The sequence below is a fragment of the Cornus florida genome, unplaced genomic scaffold (assembly GCF_030987335.1).
Source record: "Cornus florida cultivar Cherokee Brave unplaced genomic scaffold, ASM3098733v1 CherokeeBrave_3.0.0_Hap2_Chr09, whole genome shotgun sequence".
Classification (NCBI taxonomy): Eukaryota; Viridiplantae; Streptophyta; class Magnoliopsida; order Cornales; family Cornaceae; genus Cornus; species Cornus florida.
Window position 1 is genome coordinate 72168867 of NW_026775579.1, and position 20194 is coordinate 72189060.

A 20194-nucleotide genomic window follows, 5' to 3' on the forward strand; every position below is an offset into this window, starting at 1 on the left:
ATTGGAGGATCGATTCTTGCCATCAAGACTTTGTATGGATGAGTGTGGGCTAATATTGCAATCAAGACTTTGTATGGACGAGTAGGGGCTAATAAATGTTCAAACTTAATAATTGTATTCTTATTTTGCAAAAGATGATTGCTTCCTTTAAATTTAGTGATTTAGTTTTTTATTTTTTGTTGACTTTATTAGATTGGATGGATCATAACTTTTTTGACATTCGTGGTGACTTAAAGTATTTTGTAGACATGGCACTTCACTTGATGGTTTTGATTTAATGAAAAGTAATGGATTTTGGTTGTTCTATTTAATAAATACATGCATGTTAGGCTATTCTATTTAATAAGAAGGTTTATAAATTTTTCAACAGCAGTTTATAGATCTAATGTGCAACTTAATTAATGGTGTGGGGTTTAATACTATTTTCAATTGCAAAAATAAGTTCCTTTTACGAAAGTACCACTTTTGTTTTAAAGGTACCACGTTTTTGAATTGAAGGTATCACTTTTTAGCCTTCAGGTATCATGTTTTTTTAACACTCGCTTAGCTAGTTTGAAGAATATTTTGTATTATTCATGGCGCTAATGGAGCTGTTTATGGATGTAATGTGCAACTTAATTAGCGGTGTGGGGTTTAATGTCATTTTCAATTGCAAAAACAATTCCCTTTTACGAATGTACCACTTTTGTTCTAAAGATACCACGTTTTTGAACTGAATGTACCACTTTTTGACCTCCAGGTACCATGTTTTCTAAACAAGGGTGATAAGGTAAATGCATTGAAATAGGGAGAAGGGCATTTTTAGGTAACAAAAATTTTAAACAGTAAAACTTCATGTGCCATGTCATTATTTAGGTCTAACTCATTTTTGTGAAAATATAAGACTTTGACTTCATCCATAAGTAAATATGGCTCCTTAACTCCATTTATATGTAAAAATTTCTAAAATAAATTTTAAGAATGAAAATATAATTTTAACTTATAAAAGAGTTCAAAATGAAGGTTTTCACTTTTTGTTCACGTTCTAGTAAATATGCAAATTACATCAATGATTTGGTAATAAAGTTTTGCTACCAGCACTTATATGTAGGAAAGTCTCTAAATTTTAATTCAAGATTTGTACGACTGCTCATAAATATACACGGAGTAATAAATTAAGGCATAAAATGGTCCTTTGATAGCCAACTCAGGTCCTCATTGTCTCTGTCAAGTATATCGAATATTGAGATTGGCCTTGATAACGATTTATCACTCTCACAATCTTACCTTTTTTCCACAATCAAAATTCTATTCCCCCCACACACGTTATCACTGACAGCCGCAGCTTTTCAAGAATTGATCTTTATTTTGTATCTATTTCCGTTTGATTGTTCTACACAAATTACTCGTTTGATCACAAGCTATACAGCCGCATACATGCATGTACGTGTACCTATATGCAAATATTAGGATCGAAATCGAATCGATGCCCTAAATTTTTAAGTCTAGGTCAAGATTAAAGTTTTTTCATTAGACTTGACAGTGATTGAGAGAGGGAGTTTAGAGAGAGACAGATTCAATGGTGGATCAAGAGGAGGACGATCTGCAGGTGGAGATGAGGATGAGTATGCAGCACGATTCGCCTGGGCAGAAAAGGAGTGAACCGAGAGAAAACACCGGCGGAGGCGATGGTCAAGCGGAGTCGCCGGAGGTGGCACTGATGTCAGTCGCGGCTGAGAAGGCAATGATGGTGGCAAAGAATGCTGCGTCTGTAAGTTCACCTTTGAAGGTGGAGAGCAATGTTGGGGACGCGAAGGAAGAGAAAATTGGTGGTGTAGATGCCTCTGAGGGGGGAAATGTGAATTTGGGGAAGGAGATTTCGGCAGACGAGGCGAATCAGTTGTTTTCCATGGTTTTCGGTAGTGAAGTGACCAAGAATATACTTGTGCAATGGAGTAATCAGGGTATTAGGTATGGTTGTCTTAAATTGAATTTGAATATTTTTCAGTTTGTATTTCTTTGTTTGAGCTTTTAATTTGGAATGCCATGGCAAACTAGGCTTATATAATTTGATATTATCAAGAACGTGTGTGTGTGTGTATATATATATATATATATTCCTCTGAAGGCATATTGATTTTATCATTTTATCTCTGTTGATTTTAACATCAATGCGTTGTCTAATGATGAATGGTTTTTGTTGAATTTGATTTACCTCGGTGTCAATCTTGATTTTCTTAGTTTCTTATGTCTTAAATAGCTTGATTCAATTCTTTATTACTTATAATGCTGGTGAAACCAAGTTATATTGTGGAGAAATCAAACTGCTATAACTGATTAGGTATGGCCGAAGCAGTGTGATTATGGTTGACTCGATGTGTCTTTGATATAGTATTGTCCTTTGTTTGTTTCTTAGTTTTGCTTTTGTAATATAAATGAAGAAAGGAATACCATCCTCCTTTTCCTTTCCAAATTATTTTCTCTTGCACATTTCATATTGCCTATACTTGTGCCTTTCAGGAGATTTATGCTGTTTTACATGGTTAAAAGTGATTTAAAAGAACGAGTATTTGGTTTCATGCCTTTATGGTGCTCTGTTGCTAAAGACATGTACCAAAACTTATGGAAGTTTGTTAAGACACTTTATGGAAACTGGCTTCTGAATATCATTGTCTCAGTAAGGGAGCTAAAATTTTTTCATTTGTTTAATACTTTTTTTGATTCTTAACTTGACTTAACTAAAAAACTGAAGAAAAAGGCCTAAAGAAAATTAAGGGAACTAAAATAACTCTCTTTGTTTCAATTTTTTAATTTAAGCATATGTACTTTGACGGACTTTTTGTTTTGGGTCCTTTTGGAAGAAATGACAGTTTGAGAGTTCGAGCTTTTTCTGTTTGGAATTTCAACTGTTTTAAATTTCTGTTGGCCCTTTAATTATGTGTAGACTGGGCATCGGACTAAGATGCTTGACACTTTCGGAACCCAAGTGGGGATGTCTACCTAATAGGGGCACAACTGAAAGTCTGAAAATCTTGTAATTGTGGTTATGCCAATTTTTCCCACATATATATGACTTTGTATGTGTCTGTGTTGAGATAGTAAAATGAAGATTCAAGCATCCCTGATGTTATTTGAGGCGGTTATATTTATTGTACACTTCCTCTAGTTTGCTTCTGTCGTCAATTGCAGAGCTGATGCTCGATTCTTACTATTTGTCACCTGCTAACCTTTGGTTATTGTTTGATTTATTATAACCAACTAAAATCTCAATTTCCCTTTAGTTATATTTCTCGTATCCATTACATAATAGCAATGACTGTGACAAAGTGAGTGAATTTCTTTATTTAACATATCCATATAGGAGTGAGCTGTTATTAAATTTTGATTCTCTTTTTACTTCTGATCAATTATGTTCCTTCCCCCAAATTCCCTCCTGTTCCTATTTTATGTTATTGAATTATTAGTCAACAGTAAAGAAAATAATAGCGGGCTTCTTCCTTTTGTTAAACATTCATGCATACCGTCTCTATCTTCTACTTGTGGCTTGGGATCTTATTTTCTTTGAATTCTTTATTTTTTTCCCTGTGGATTCCGGGGTCTCTATCTTCTATTTTTCTTAATGGTTGAGCATTAAATCTTAGTGGTATTTAGAATTATAGCGGGCTTCTTCCCTTTGTTAAACATTCGTGCATGCTGCCTCTATCTTCTACTTGTGGGTCGGGATCTTATTTTGCTCAAATTCTTCATTTTTTTCCTGTGGATTCCGGGGTCTCCATCTTCTATTTTCTGAATAGTTGAGCATTATATCTTAGTGGTATTTACAATATCATACCCTTTATTTGCTCATACTATGCAAAACTTTCCTATAGGTTTAGCCCTGATCCAGAAACATCTATGGGCTTAGTGCAGCATGAAGGTGGGGCGTGTGGTGTATTGGCAGCCATTCAAGTAATGCCTTGATTTCTTACTTTACCTCCGCAAGCATAACACTTAAATTTCAACAAAATGTCTTTTTTTGTAGCATGCATGTGAGTGTAAACTGTTCGACACTAACTGCCTTGTCTATCAACGCTCACTTCCGTGTTCTGAACAGCTAACTTTTGATATTAATTTTCTAGAAATTTGGTAAGTTTCAAGTTACAATTGGAATGAGTTGTGCAGCAACAGGCTTCTATAACTCTTAACTTTTGTTTAATATTGAGTTGCATAGTGAAGTGGAATTCATTCTTGGAAGTTTTTAAAATATATGACAAATTTATTCCTTATCGATGCGTATGGTTCTGTGTCATGTTTTCTATTTGAATTTCATTCATTTTGAAATGTTTATGAGTGGTGGAATATGGTGATAAATTATAAAACTTAGAGCCACTGTCCATGTAATAGTGCCTCGTAAAACTATAATGTCAGGAGATGATCCTATTGGAGTTTATGTTATTTAATTTCAGTAGAACTTCATTTTTATTTATAGCTTCTACTGTTTGATTTGTTGAAAATACATGCAGAGTTTACCTGATATTCTGATGTTTGGCCTCCCAACATTTTCGTTTCTATATCTAATTTTTTCTATCATTGCAACTTCTAAAATCTAGGCTGAACTTTCCCTTTTTGGGTTCATAACATCCCGGATTCTGTGACTCAAAAAATCTGTATAGGAGGCATCTATCTATCTATATATCTGAAAAAGCTTCCTTTAGTTTCAGGTAACTACTCCCTATATCCTCAAAAAGTCGGTCCATTTTTCTTTCTGAATGTCCCGCAGGAGATTTCCGCTTTGGAAAGTCAACTTACGAAATGTTTTATCAAGTTTCCAAAGTACTCCTTTCCAGTAAATGAATTAACTAATGTGAAAGAGGGGCAGTTTTGGAACAAATGTGAAAGAAGGGTAGTTTTGGAGATCTACATATTTCTTTTTAGTGTGAATGCATTAAAGCCTTGTCTACTTAAAAAGTGGGATTTTCTATGACAATTACTTTTCTTGGGATGGAGGGAATATCATTATGTGATTATATTATTTTTCATTTTAGTTCAAAATTGTATTTTATTATAGTTCAAATTCTTTGTATTATTTTTAGAAAAAAGGTATTCATGTTTTTCAATTTTAATTAACAATTTTTTTTTTGACAAGTAAGAATTCATTAAAGGCGCTCAAAAGGGGAGCTCTCCCAAGAGAAAACACAAGGCGCCAAAGGCGGCCACTATAATTTCAAGCTATTCACAAAATCCAAAAGATGCCCCATTGATTTACAATTACGCCCATAAACCCAAAAGAATAAAGTAGATTTCAGAGCCCAAATTGGAGTTTTCTCTCCTTCGAAGGATCTCCTATTTCTCCCATGCCACAAGCCTCACCATAAACAAAGGGGAGTGGCCCTCCACACATCTTTGGCTTTGCTCCCCGCTATACACCCTCTCCAAGCCTCTATCGTGTCCACCGTAGAACCGGAAAACACCCAAAACATGCCAAACACTACTAAGAACATAGTCCAAACATCCCTCGCCACTGTGCAATGAAGAAGGAGGTGGTTCACAGTTTCTTCCGTCTTCTTGCACATACAGCACCAGTTCACCACAGAATGTCACCTCCTTCTAAGATTATCAAGAATGAGAATACTTCTGAGGGTAGCTGACCAAGAGAAAAAAGCCACCTTCAACGGATTCCAAGGAAAAGAAGGAACTGGAATCTCAGACAAGCTTCGGTAGAAAGACCTAACCTCAAAAACTCCTCTGGAGGACCCCGCCCAAACTATCTCATCCATCCCCTCGCCCTCCACCACCTGTCTGTGGAGTAAAGCTAGGAAGTAGGAACTTAGTGACCTCCGTAAGCTCCCAATCATGAAAATCTCTTCCTAACTACACGTCCCAAATCCACCTCCCGTTATTAATAGTCAGCAACCCGAGCATGTCTGGTCGTGGAGATTCTGAAAAGCCGAGGAACCCTACGAGCCAACACAAAGTCCCCGCACCAGCAATCTTCCGAAAACCTAACGTGTCTCCCACTCCTAATGTTGAACCGGATGTGTTTGGAAAACTCATCCCAACCCTCTCGAATAAGATTCCAAGCACCCACGCCCGCTGGTGATCTCGTCTCCCTAGACAACCACCTGCCCTCATCCTTCCCCAGCGACAAGCAATGGCCCTCCTCCATAATCTGGCCCTCTCGACCCCAAATCTCCAAAGCCATTTGCCCAACAAAGCCTTGTTAAACAAATCCAATCTTCGAATCCCCAGGCCCCCCTTTTGAATAGGGGAGCACACTCTGTCCCAATTCACCAAGTGGTATTTTGGCTCACCATTCATACCTCCCCACAAAAAATTCCTCTGGATCACATTCAATCTCTGAACAACAGACATCTGCATTGAGAATAAAGACATAAAATAAGTTTAATTAACAATTTTATTTATGCATTGCTGCTAAAAGTGGGGGCATGACCTTAAAAGGGAAGGGCAGCATCAACATTTCATTGTTATCGCCACAAATCAAAATCTGTGATTTACTATTTGGAAACTTTAGTGGAAGGGTGATAATGGGCTTTGACCACACAATATATGTAATGGTACAATGGTGATTCTATCTTGGATTGACCTAGCTTGGGCACAAGCTTTATGGCCTAGGTACACCCCTAAGAAGTTTGTGTGGAGTTTAGGCCCGACCCTTTCAGGAAAATTAGTAATATATGAATTAAAGTAAAACAATATCAAATGTGACAAAGTTCTGTTTAGTACTTCCCCTAGGTGACTTGAATTTCACATCAATTTGTGTAACAATTATTAAGTTATTAACTATACATTTTAAATTAAAAGTATATGTATTCTAAGTATGAAATATGAGGATATATTCCCCAGTACATTTTCGTACTGCAGACATTTTGTATTTATTGTAGTTTGCTCATATTGATTTAATAAAATAAAATAAAATAAACATTAAAATATCGTAATTGCACACCGGACGTTAGCACTGATGACGGTTCCCAACTCTGACCTTGGTTATTAAGATAACTCAATTGAAATCCTTAACAGTGTATTAATTCTTTATCGTGTTTTTTCTATCACTGTATCTCTCGCTCTAGTAGTAACATAAATTTTCCTTCTTCTAACATATTGTATCTTGATGTGCAATTGACACAATATCCATCACTATTATAATTTCAAAACAAAAATTTTGTGAATACAATTACAATGTGTATATTGTTTATGCAATTAACTGTTCTATCTTCTTGATTTTCGTCTGTGTCCTGTCTTCTTTTAGGATTCGACATAATCTTCCATGATGTTGCTGACAATATATTCTGTTTGGTTGTGCAGGCATTTGTTCTCAAATACCTTCTGTTCTATCCAGAGGAATTAGGTGAAGTTGCACAAGTCATGCCACAAAAGTCGGGTTTAAGGACATTGTTTGAAAGGGAATATGTTTCATCAAATAATTTTGCTTCTTTTACTGAAGATAGAAAATCAAGGTAATTATTCTTTGGATTTTAGTTTATTTATTTTAGCTTGGTGATATCATTGATTAATATCACACACGAACATTAAATAGAAAATAGAAAACGTACTTTCCGTGCCAGGTCTTGAACCAACAACATGTGGAATTTCTGAAATATTGGGGAAGGCGATAATCATTTACTTGAATTGAAAAGGAGCATCATCTTTATGTTACCAAAAGGGGGATTGTCATTTTCATCAACAGTAGCACTCTGCCTTTATTTTTAACATTTAAGCTTCAATGCTCCAGAGAATAGCATAGCTATATATATTAAGCGGGGTGTGTTTCTGGGATTTACTTATAAAATTAAAATCTCCAAATGATCCCTGTTACAGTGAATTTACTTCTGTAACTGCTGTCAAGCAACCGTTACCATGTTTCGAATATTCGTCACAACTTTGAATTTTTATAAATACCATGTTTCGTCCTGGTTCCACTTTTGTATAAGGGACGCGTTCCCCTTTTGAACGCCTTTTTATGTTATTATTACTTATAAAAAAAAATAAATAAATACCATGTTTTGAATGTTTGTCGCAGCTTTGATTTTTTATTTATAACTCTTCCGACTTCTAGGACAATTCTCCTTGTTTCTTTCTCAACTTTTTTTGCTGTGTTTGACCTGCATCCATCTGGCATGTGTAAATTATCTATTTTTTCTCTTTTATATTGGGGCTTTGATGTTCCATGAAATCCGTGACAAATAAATAAACGAATCAACTTCATAATCAGTAAAAATCATTCAAGAGTTTTGTTCCCATCATTTTAAAGTTTCATCTCTGTTCATAACTTCATACGCACCTTATAGTAATCGAAGAGGTTATGCTGGTGATCCGGGATAGGACAAAAGCGATTTCTCCCTTTAATCCTCTATGCTTGGATTCTAGATAATCAGAAAAACCAGAAGAAAACTAGGATAAAGAGTACCTGAATTATTTAGTGGGGAATTATATTACTCTAAATCTTGTTCTGTACCAAAAACAATGAAGGAGGTTCCTTTTTGGGTCCTCAACTTTATGTCCTCGTAATTCTATTAAAGAAGGTGCTTGCTATAAGTAATAAGTCTGCAACCAACTTCACAGTTTGCGCCAACCAAGAAAATGGACCTAACCAGCCTGCTGAGTGCATTGAAAAAGCATCTTGTACCGACTTCTATAACCTTCCAGATGAAATGGTTTTCGCGTTGACTATGATCTTGAGGGATTTCAAATAGCCACCAACTATTACTTTTCTAGGGTAACTTACTGGTTCTATAGTACTCCTCCAAAGCTTTCTAATGGCACCAAAATTGCACCATTCCAACATTGTACGAAAAAGTTAATGCGTGTTTTCATAAAACCCAGCATGAGGAAAGTCAATGCCCCTTGAATTGCTCCAAATTGCATGGTGATTCCTGGTAGTCACATGTGAATTTCCCTATAAGCCTTAACCAAAGCACTTGTCAATTAGTCACTTATATCACTATGTTCATTGATCCTCTTCTCTGGTTTACTTTTATCCCTAACACAAATTACCAGAATTTGTAACTTATTGCCTTATTGGCTTCCACTGGTTTCAGAAACTTTGATAATAATTTTAGTCTATTGAAGATGATTGGAATTTTTATATCCTCAAGCACGATGTGCTAAATCTCATGTAGCATTGCCGATGTTTGTTTGATGTTGAATATTTTTTCCATATGAAGTATTAATCTCTATGACTGAAATTATTAGTATTTTTTTTTCCTTTCGATTTGCTCATGCAATGGTTATTGTGAATTACTGCCTACGTCATACTTAGTTCCTTGTCTTTAAACAGCCGGTTCCAAGCCCTAAAAAAGGAGGAGGGTTTCGTTAGGTAGCTTTGACGACCAAAGTAAAACTTTTTCCATAATCAATACGGTAGTCAACCCCAAATAGTTGAGAAAAGGCTTTCTTGAGTTCAGTTGAGTTGAACCATTCTCGTCGATATTAGGATCACTTTCTGCTTCCTGCTTATATGGAGGTTGTTTCCACATATAGCAATTTTTGAGTTCAGTTGTGGCGGATCTTCCTGTTCATAAATGTTCCCAGATCTTAATGGTGTAAATCAATTCTCCGGTTTAGCTTTCTTTTACATGGACTAGTTTTGCTTTTATATATCAATCTGAATTCAGCTGGATGCAAAGTCCTACAACTCATATATATGAAGGTTTTAGTTTTAAAAGTATGCAAACTTTATATCCTCAAGGAGTTGTTATTTCTGTAAGTGAGCAGGGCATGAGGTAAAGTTCATTCAATAACGACAAGTTGGTATGCTATATTAGTTCATTTATGAGATTTTGGTGAAAGCTTTTTAGTGAATCATTCTATAATTGTTTTACCTCTTGGGCAATACTTGAAACTTCTTTTTTTTTTCAAAACTTTTTACAGAGCCTTGGTCAGAAGTATGGGTGAGATATTATTTCTATGTGGAAGTAATAAAAGGGCTGTGATTGCAACTCTAAGCATTCTTGATAGTGAGATTGGGGTATCTGCAGACATCAGGAAGGATGAGGTAAGTTGCATATAGGTTTATACTGAATCACTTCTGCAGTGTTTGCTTGGGAAATTAGTTGAAATGGAAAATTTAGGGTTGTGAACTTCTGTATCACTTTGCTGCACCTTATATTCTGCATATTTAATTTATTGACTTGTGTTATGTCCCATCTCACAGATCATTGGAAAGGCACTTGAAGGTCTTTCAATTGAATCAGGTTCTGATTTGCAGAAATATTTGAGAGTTTACACATACTCCTCGCGGGCAATTGTACTGCAGAGGCTCGAAGCAATGATCTCTGTTTTCCGAAGCCGTATGGGGGCAATGTTATTCCTTATTTCTGCTTTACTTTCGCGAGGACCGGTATGCTTTTTTAGTTAACAAAGATGCCTCTTTTAAGTTATTCTGTTGTTATTCTACCTCCTTTCATTTTTTCTTTTTGCTGTGATGTGGGGCTTATGAAATTTTCTGAAACCAAGAGATGAGTGCAATCCGGTAACTTTACTCAGTTACTGAACATGGTCGTGTGTGAGTTTAGAAAATTACCAAATGAGACCTGACATGTCATACAAGGAAATCTTGGAATGATTCAGTATCAGCCAAGACCATGAAGTGGGACCTTTGTTCTGATCATATTGGAAGCCAGACTTTTTTACTCAAGTGACATGCAAAGGAAGAACAGGAACCCAACAATGATCGAGTCTGATTCAACATAAATAAAAATAAATAAATAAGGGGGGATGATTGGATGATTTTTCCTTATTTGCTAGACTACAAAATCCTTTTTGGATAATTCACAATGCCCTAGACAGTTTAAGTTTTCTGTACATGTAGCTGAGTAGCTAGGTCAGGTGAAAGTTAAGTGCTATGCACTAACTGCAATTTTGTTAATCTCTTTTCTCAAGCTATTCATGATACTAATGATTTAAAAAATTGTCCTTTTGCCTTTTAGGACTCTGTTCAAGCTGACAGAGATGATCCCAGTCAATCTTTAGTCACTGCTCCATTTGGACATGCCTCACAGGTATCTACAGATCAATGGCACATCCATTTGTCTCTTTTGGTGTTTCCGTAATTGATATTATTGGATACTACCCTTATGAATCTTTGTTTTATGATTTGCTTGGTAATTATAGTATATTATGCCTAAGCCTTGGGTGTCATGGAACAGGAAATTGTAAACTTACTACTTTCCGGGCAGGCTGTCACTAATGTGTTCGATGGGAGAATGGACTTAGGTGGTGGCATGTTTGTGAAAGGTATTTCTACAATTGTGGAAGTTGGATTCCTTACTCTGCTGGAGTCGTTTAATTACTGTAAGGTTGGCGGTTCTCTGAAATGCCCAAAATGGCCAATATGGGTTGTTGGAAGCGAGTCTCACTATACAGTCTTGTTTGCCCTTGACACCTCTGTTCAAAACGAGAACGAACTTGAAGAGAGAGAAACACAGATCCGGAGAGCTTTTGATGCACAAGATCAGAGTGGAGGTGGCGGCTTCATCGAAGTGGAAGGGTTCCATCAAGTGCTCCAGGAAACAAGTATTTACCTTCCAGATGAGAAGCTGGATCGACTTCGCAGTACAGGCCTTATTCTATGGAGCGAGTTCTTGCAGGTTCTTATAGATTTAGACCAGGGTTTGGGAGGCTTAAAGGATTCAACTGGTCTTATGGGGAGGAAGGTGTTTGATCTTTATCATTTTAATGGGATTGCAAAATCAGTTTTGAATAGCAGGCAATCAATCTCTGGAGGTCAGACTTCGATGCAAAGACCGAGACTCACAAAATTGAGGGTTTCAGTTCCTCCAAAGTGGACTCCCGAGCAATTCATGACAGATGCAGTAATTTCTTCTGGTTTGTGGGGGTATGATTTAAACATGGAAGATACTGTTCTTCAAGTGGCTGAACCCGAGCCTTCCCGGCATGCACCATTGGTGGAATGCATTAGAACGCGTTGGCCCCATGCCATTTGCAATTGGGAAGGGGAACCACCTAGCATAGTCTGAATGGTCCCATGGAGCATAAATTCAAAAACAAGTGCAGGTCAGAAGGGGGAGAAGACATTGTTACTGCATTTTTCAGTCAAGCTACATACTAGACCATCTAAAATTGTGTATTGTTGTGACTGTCACATTTTAATTTGATTTTTACTCTTCCATTGCTAAGGAAATGGAGAGATTTGTGGTATTTCTTGTCCATCATATATGCAAGTCATTTTTATATGTAATATGTGCATCCAAACTTTATAAAATGTAAAAAAATATTTTCCAGAGACTTGAAATCAAACTTGCTGAAAACCATCTCATCTCTTTCATTCTTCATTTCTTTGCAGTTTGTCCATTTTAATTAACTTCCCAAGCTTCAGCTTATATGTACTCTAATTTAAATATATACATATATTATTTAAATATTGTGATTTGTAAAATGATTGCATTTGCCCAAAGTAACAACACAAAATGTCCAAATTACTGTGTACCTGCATATTTGAAACACCATGTCAAATTTTCCTTGGAAAACTTTTCATTAACAATTTTCCATGGAAACAAACACTCCAGAAAGCAAGCTTCACAAGATTGTGTATGTGCGCACACAGTGCTAGAGACACAGGTCTGGATAATAGTTTTCATTGCCAAATTTCCATAGATAAACATAAGTTTTTCAATTAAAGCTGCCTAAATTTCATCGCCAGATGATTCACATCAACACAAACCCTAGAAAAAAACTACAAGCACTACAGACACGAAATTAACGACATTTATCACAAATCAAGCTCTCTCGCCTCTGATCCTCCTCGCCAACTGGATATCCTTGGGCATAATCGTAACCCTCTTGGCGTGAATCGCGCACAGATTGGTGTCCTCGAAGAGCCCCACCAGGTATGCCTCCGCCGCTTCCTGCAGCGCTGCGACGGCGCTGCTCTGGAACCTGAGGTCGGTCTTGAAGTCCTGAGCGATCTCCCTCACCAGCCTCTGGAATGGAAGCTTCCGGATCAGAAGCTCGGTGCTCTTCTGGTACTTCCTTATCTCCCTGAGGGCCACCGTCCCTGGCCTAAACCTGTGGGGCTTCTTCACTCCTCCGGTGGCCGGGGCTGATTTCCGGGCGGCTTTGGTCGCCAGTTGCTTTCTCGGTGCCTTGCCTCCGGTGGACTTGCGGGCAGTTTGTTTGGTTCTGGCCATGGTAGAGGCAAGAGAGAGGAAATATGAGCTTCAGAAAGAGGGAGATAGAGAGTTGCTTGTTGTATTGGATGCAGGATGTGAGTGTGAGAGTGACTGATGTATGGTGGTGTGTATATATATATATATAGGTGAGGAGGGAGAGGCGGTGATATGAGAGAATTTGAAACTTTTGGGGGAGTATGGCGCGAGTGAATTTGGAACGTTGGATTTTGGGAGTAATGAGCGGTCAGGATTCGACTCTGTTTGAGCACACGGATCGTGATCCTTGTAACTCCGAGCCTCTCTTTTACTGATTTTTATGTACTTCCGTATGTCATGTCATGCGTGTTAAGCGACCTTTATTCTTTAAATAATTTGCTTTAATTAAAAAAATTATTAGTAGATAATTAAGGATGAGATACAATCATAAATCACTTTAGCGCATCAATTCAATAAAAATTTATGTTCAGATTTAATTCAAATTTTTTTATATTTTTGTAAATCTACTTTTTTTATTATTAAAATTTTTTAATTGAACTATCACTTATTAATTTTTCATACATTCGAACTATCAGTTATTACGGAATATATGATACTCCTTAATATGTAAATCCTTTACGTCATCTTTCTTTTCAGTCCCATCTAATTTGGCATGGGGGAATTACTTTTCTTAATTTTTCTTAGCAAAGTTGTTACGAAGATAAGTCTTTTTCATCCCTCAAAGAAAAATGATTCTTACACCGAATAGTTACAGTAAATTACTAGACTTATTCTTTTAATTGGTAAATTATGCAACAGATAAGAAAGTGGAGTATTCCACCTAATTGTATTTAATATAAATAACCAATTAAAAATTATTCGATTAAACAATTCACTGCAAGTGCTCGGTATGAGTATCACTATTCTTCATATTATATTTGTTGTATCTAATTTGGTTATTGCAGCTTTTCTTTTTTTCTTTTTTATTTGAAAGATGGAGGATTAACTTTAATATTCAGTTTAATTTGTTATATCTTTTTTTTGTTTTTTTTTTTTTTATGTGTGATTATGGTGACTAATTTTGTCCTTGATTGCTCATTAGTTGTGTTAAAAATTAATTTATGATCCCATTGCTAGTTTAATTAGGAATACTCCCAAATTAGATTTTGGCAAAAGGGCAAAAAATCTCCTTGAAGTTTCACCAAGCGAGTACAATATCCCTATTGTATAAAAGTGGGCAACCCAGTTCTTGTACAAAAATGAGCAACTTGTCCATTGCATTTCACTTCCGACCAATTTCAATCCATTTTGTGATACACGTTATTGATATTTTTTTTTATTAATCCCAATAGTACCATTCAACATGATCGTTATACCCCCATCTTCTATAAAAAAGCCTTTTCATTCATTTGTTGCAATCAAACCCATTTATATACGTTTTCTCCTTTCCGTTTGCATTTGCTCTTTATGCTCTCCCTCCAAGGTTAGCTCATTTAAACATTTATATATATATATATATATATATATATATATATATATATTATTCTTGGACCATATATATGTTAACGTTTATTTCTTTCACTTCTATCTCTTCCAGCTACTATAAGAGTTTTTCGAACTAGATTATATCAAATGGTCTGTATTGTAATATGTAGTTGATGATATAATAAAATCGTGAAAGGTACGTTAAATATGTATAAGTAGGACTATCCAAATTGAAGTTGGCACTGGAAAAATCCTTCAGATTTACCATATCTAACCTGAAGTTGGCACCAAGTAGACATGAACCAATGTAACACATGATATAAGTATTACTTTATCACTAATAATAATAATAATTAGGCCAAAGTTTACATAATCCAGGCAAAGGCACATATGAGGAGTTACAACACTTAAGTCAATTTTAGGATGATGTAACGCCTCAGGTCATTATAGAGCGCATTTAAGATATCTTGCCTTTTATATTTTTTTACTTTTAAAAAAAATTAATTATAAGGGGTAGTTTGATAAATACACAATGACATCGGACGGAAAGTGATTAGAAGTGAAATCCAATGGGGTAAGTTGTTCACTTTTGAAACTATAAGGATTGACTTACTCACTTTTGTACCACAAAAGGGTATTGTGCTCACTTGGTAAAACCTTAAGGGTTTTTTTGCACTTTTGCCATAGATTTTTGTGGCCTTTGAGGTTAAGGTATTAATTTAACCAATTTAACCAATTCACTGGCTCACTCATTAACTTAAAGGAAGTCTATCAACCAACTCATTGATCTTTTTGGCTTCTAGTAAACCCACTATTGATTTCGGGTTAAGAGCAAACCCACTTCCTGTGGGACTACATTTTCATTAACTTAACTGTATGGGCGGCTATTCGTGTTGACGGGTCGTGTTCGTGTCAACACGATTATGACACGAACATAACACGATTATTAATCGTGTCAAGACTTCTTGATACGAATACGATACGATTATTATACGTGTAACATGACATGCGTAACCCGTTTAATAAATGGGTCAAGACTTAATACGACACGAAATGAAACGAAAAGACACGTTTAAGTCATTTTTGACATAGACACAACATATTTATTCTCCGCGTTTAGCTGAATAAGTCATTTTTTATACGAATTCGACACGTTTATCTGACACATTTAGTTAATTGTGTTAGAAGGGTCAAACACGAACACGACACGTTTAGTTAACGGGTCAATCCATGTCAGCACGATTATGATACGAATACGATTAACCCAAACCCAAATCCACTTATCTCGTGTCATGTTAGCGTGTCGTGTCAAATATATATTGCCACCCCTACTCAACTGTTATTTTTAGGTGAACACACATTTCTTTATTCTTATATTGAATATCCTGGATAAACTTTCAGCTCTAACAAACTTCACACAACGAACCTTCGACTTTGATAAAGGATGAACCTTCCAAGAAAAACCATCAGCTCTGATATTAATTATTAGGGCACACATAAATAAAAAGTTTTTATACAAGTTGTTAGGACACACATAAGCAACACAACTTTGATACTAGTTGTTGGGAATAAATCCCCTTTGTTTAGCATAACGGAAGCAAATCATATCATCACATCACATCACATCACAAGCGTGCATAGAGATTCAATCACACATCAACACACACATGCAATCAACACGTGCAATATTTTACGTGGTTCACCATAACTAAGGATGTATCCACGGAGAGAATAACTTTACTATAATGAATGGAGAATATGTATACAATTGCATAAATACAATGATTCACACACACACACACATATATATATTCATAAAGCATGAGGCTACCTCAAATATAGCTACCACTCACATGTGAGGTCACCTTAACATCTATCTACCACTGCACCCACTCTCCCTTCCATCAATTATTCACTCAAACCCGTTACTTGCAAGGATTATAATTCCTTGGTGTGCACTACTTGCCTTATAATCAAATTCCTTAATGACAGATAAACAACTTGTCTTACTAGTCTACAATCATTAAGAAATCAAATTTTCAAATAAGGAAACAATTATCGCATATATTAGGCAAGTATGAATATTCCCAAAAAAGTGCAACCGAACACATTTCTTATAACTCCCAACTGAGAAAGTGCTATCGATCTGTGACAATGCGACCGATCGGACTTCTTCGAATAACATCAACTTTCAATAATATGAGACACATTATAACGGACCTCCATGAATTGAAAATCAATTATCAAGAAAAAAATGTTATTGAATAAACTTTGTAAGGTTTTGAAAAAAAATAATTATAATACATCACAAAAAATCACTTGCATTTACAAATATAGCAAAAATAAAATTTTAAAAAATTCAGACTTGGAGGCACGTAATCGTTTTCTCGAAGATAATCAAAGCATCCCACACAAATTGCAAGGAACCATAACACCAAGCCTGCACTCGAAAAAAAGAGGGACGAGCTAGAGGAGAGTAGAGGGAGATACCCGAATAAAAAGGATAAAAAAAAAAAAGCCAAGATGAGAGAGAAAGAGTCGTGAAAGAGACTAATGTTAGAGCAGAGCTACGTTTAATGACTTAAAAAACTAACAACTTAGCAATTTAAGACGTGGATAACAATAATTTGTCATGTCATACAAAACAATCCATTTGAGTTGTGCTACTTTAAATGATTGGATTTATTTATTTATTTTTTTATACTTAGCCGACTTAACACGTGGACAATGTTTCTTTGCCACCTCAGTGGAAAGAGGCCCAATAATAATTTTAAACTGATGGAATAATTTTAAGTCAATTATATAATTTCCTATAATATTTAACTTCAATTTTCAAGAACAATTTTATTTTATTTTTTTATGGGAAGAATGTTTGTGGTTAGTGGTTAGAGGGGTGGGTGTAAGGCTCGAAAATGGGCTTTGGGACACAAGGAGCACCTCAACGCTTAGCTTTCAAGAATATTTTTTAAAAAATGGAATAATTTTCAAGAATAATTTTAGGGTTAATTTCACTGACACCCCCTGAGGTTTGGTCAAATATCAGTTTAAAACATCTTTCGAAAATAACTATCAGTTAGGTCCAATTTCACTTTTCCGTTACTGCCTCCATTAAAAACATGTGAAAAGACATGTTTGTCCCTAATTCTTTTTTTTTTTTTATAAAATTACAAATTATATATATATATATATATATATATATATATATATATATATATGAGCGGATCTGAACGACTATTAGGAGTAGACGATGGAAGATGGTGACGACGGCGAGCACGGAACGGTAGGAAGTAAGAACTGTCGTGCCCGGCGAGATACGAACTGAGCCGGTGAGCACGGACTGAACCGAGGAGACTGAACTTACAGTTTAGCAAGAACTGTTCCAGCAATCAGAAACTACGACGACAAATTTGGAGATGCAGAACTTGATTGATTGTACAAATCACCGGCGAAGGTGCATGCACAGATCTGCCTCGGGATTATAGTCTCCGTCCGAATGGTTTAATGAGTATGGAGTGGAGGATAAATAAGATGTGATGGATCTTTCTCGACCACGACCGCTAAGATTTCCATGGCCCGGGTTTGAAGTTTCTGGCGAAGATCTTAATAGATCTCCTCTAGAAGCAAGAACTGTCGTGCCCGGCGAGACACGAACTAAGCCGGTGGGCACGGACTGAACTTACAGTTTAGCAAGAACTGTTTCGGCAATCAGAAACTACGACGACAAATTTGGAGATGCAGAACTTGATTGATTGTATAAATCTGCGTGCACTGGTCCGGCAACGGTGCGAGACTGATTCGGCAGAGGGAAAAATAGGGGAACCAAAAATAATAAATCCATAACGGATAACAGAGTATGTTGGCAATGTTTGTGTCAGTGATGACTACAAGGTGCGTCAATGATAAAAAATCCATAACGGATAACAGAACCGAAAATAAATTACTGTGAATTGTGGTATGATTGTGTCAGTGATGACTACAAGGTGGTGAGAATAACAGAGTATGTTGGCAATGGTGATGATTCATTCGACTCTGAAGTTAAGGTTTACAGCCTAAAGTTGAATTCCTGAAGAAGAGTTCAAGATTTTCCTTATAATCTCTTTTATATGGCATCGAATGCTATACTTGTTAGTAGGGCTTTGCACTAGGTTGTGAGACGAAGACAACGTTTGTCAGATAGGGCCAAGTTGATTGCTATATTTGATCTTGGGGTTGAAGAATATCGGTCGGTGCCACAGTCGTAGTGTAGGTGTTGATATATGGGTAATGAAGGAGTATGGAGTTAAAGAATCTTGGATTAAATTGTTTTATGGGGTTTGAGATTTTGAAGCCTCTGGGTTTTTCAAAAACCGGTAGGGAAGTACTACTGCTACTACTTGTACAGGATGATGAAAGGTTTATTTGGTATGATTTAAAAACGAAAACAATAAAAGATATTGAGATTTATGGTATAGAATGTATACTGAAAGCTTATATTTGTTTGGAAGCCTTATTCCACTTCGGTGGTGACGGTGGAAGTGATGAGGAGAAGCAACAAGCAAGCAGAATATAACGTTCTTCCCCAACTTGATTGCTGGGTGGGTAGAGTGTCTTGGAGGATGTCTGTTTGTACCATGCAATTATTTTAGGATTCATGTTGACAATGGATGATGATGGATTATGTTGATAATGATGATGGATTAAGGGTAAATATGTCATTTCAATCATAAAAAATAATTAAATAGGTCAAACCAAAGTCAAACGGTAAGAATATCTTTTTACATGTAAAAAGTAGTCTGACACACCTGCCAAACTTTTGGGGTGTAAGTGAAAAACGGAGCAAACGTTTGTAATGTGAGTGATAGTTATTTTCGAAAGATATTTTAGACTGATATTTGGCCAAACCTTAGGGGGTGTCAGTGAAATTATCCCATAATTTTAAAGTGATGAAATTTGGGCAAAGATGTCCGATAAATATCAAAATTTTTTTTTGGCTAGTTTCAGTAACACCCTATGAGGTTTGGCCAAATCACACATAGAGACATCTTTCGAAAATAACTATCACTAACCTAATAAACGTTTGATCCGTTTTTCACTCACATTTCAAATGTCGCTTTTTAGTGGTCTCAAGCTACTTTTCACATTAAAATTACATTTTTACCCATTTCACTTTGTATTTGACTTACCAAAAGGTTGTTTCATATATAAAATGACTTAAATATCCCTAAAATCCATTTTAAATGTCCAAAATATCAAAAAATTGAACCCGCTTCTCTCTTTCTTCTCACACCAAGTATATATAGGTTATATACATATACACACACATATATATATATATACACACACATATATATATGTATATATGGCCATCACTAGAGAAAATTTTCAAAATCCATTAAACATAATACCATAATTACAAATAAAATAGAAGTAAATGATGATAAATTTGAGAACTTGCACTACAACCATACTAAATATGTATATAAATGCACAACACTATAACCAAGTACAAATTATATATATATATATATATATATATATATATATATAATCAACTAGTAATGAAAGAGCAACAAAATAATTAACCTTAAACCAGCAATGAAGGATCAACAACGTAATCAACCTTTGGGTCGACAAGATAACAAAAGGAT

General features: G+C 35.8%; 2 protein-coding genes across 2 annotated transcripts; one reads left to right on the top strand and one right to left on the bottom strand.

Moving 5' to 3' along the window:
• The first annotated feature begins 1239 nt into the window (after positions 1-1239).
• On the top strand, positions 1240-12234 carry LOC132274364 (uncharacterized). Its single transcript, XM_059775629.1, has 7 exons — positions 1240-1950; positions 3849-3927; positions 7282-7433; positions 9847-9970; positions 10130-10315; positions 10905-10976; positions 11124-12234. Exons 1-7 carry the CDS (start codon positions 1559-1561, stop codon positions 11952-11954), a joined length of 1836 nt encoding a protein of 611 aa, XP_059631612.1. The 5' UTR covers positions 1240-1558; the 3' UTR covers positions 11955-12234.
• A 324-nt stretch (positions 12235-12558) lies between these two features.
• LOC132274365 (histone H3.2) lies at positions 12559-13229 on the bottom strand. Its single transcript, XM_059775630.1, has one exon. The coding sequence runs from the start codon at positions 13122-13124 to the stop codon at positions 12714-12716; it is 411 nt and encodes a 136-aa protein (XP_059631613.1). The 5' UTR covers positions 13125-13229; the 3' UTR covers positions 12559-12713.
• Between the last annotated feature and the right edge of the window lie 6965 nt (positions 13230-20194).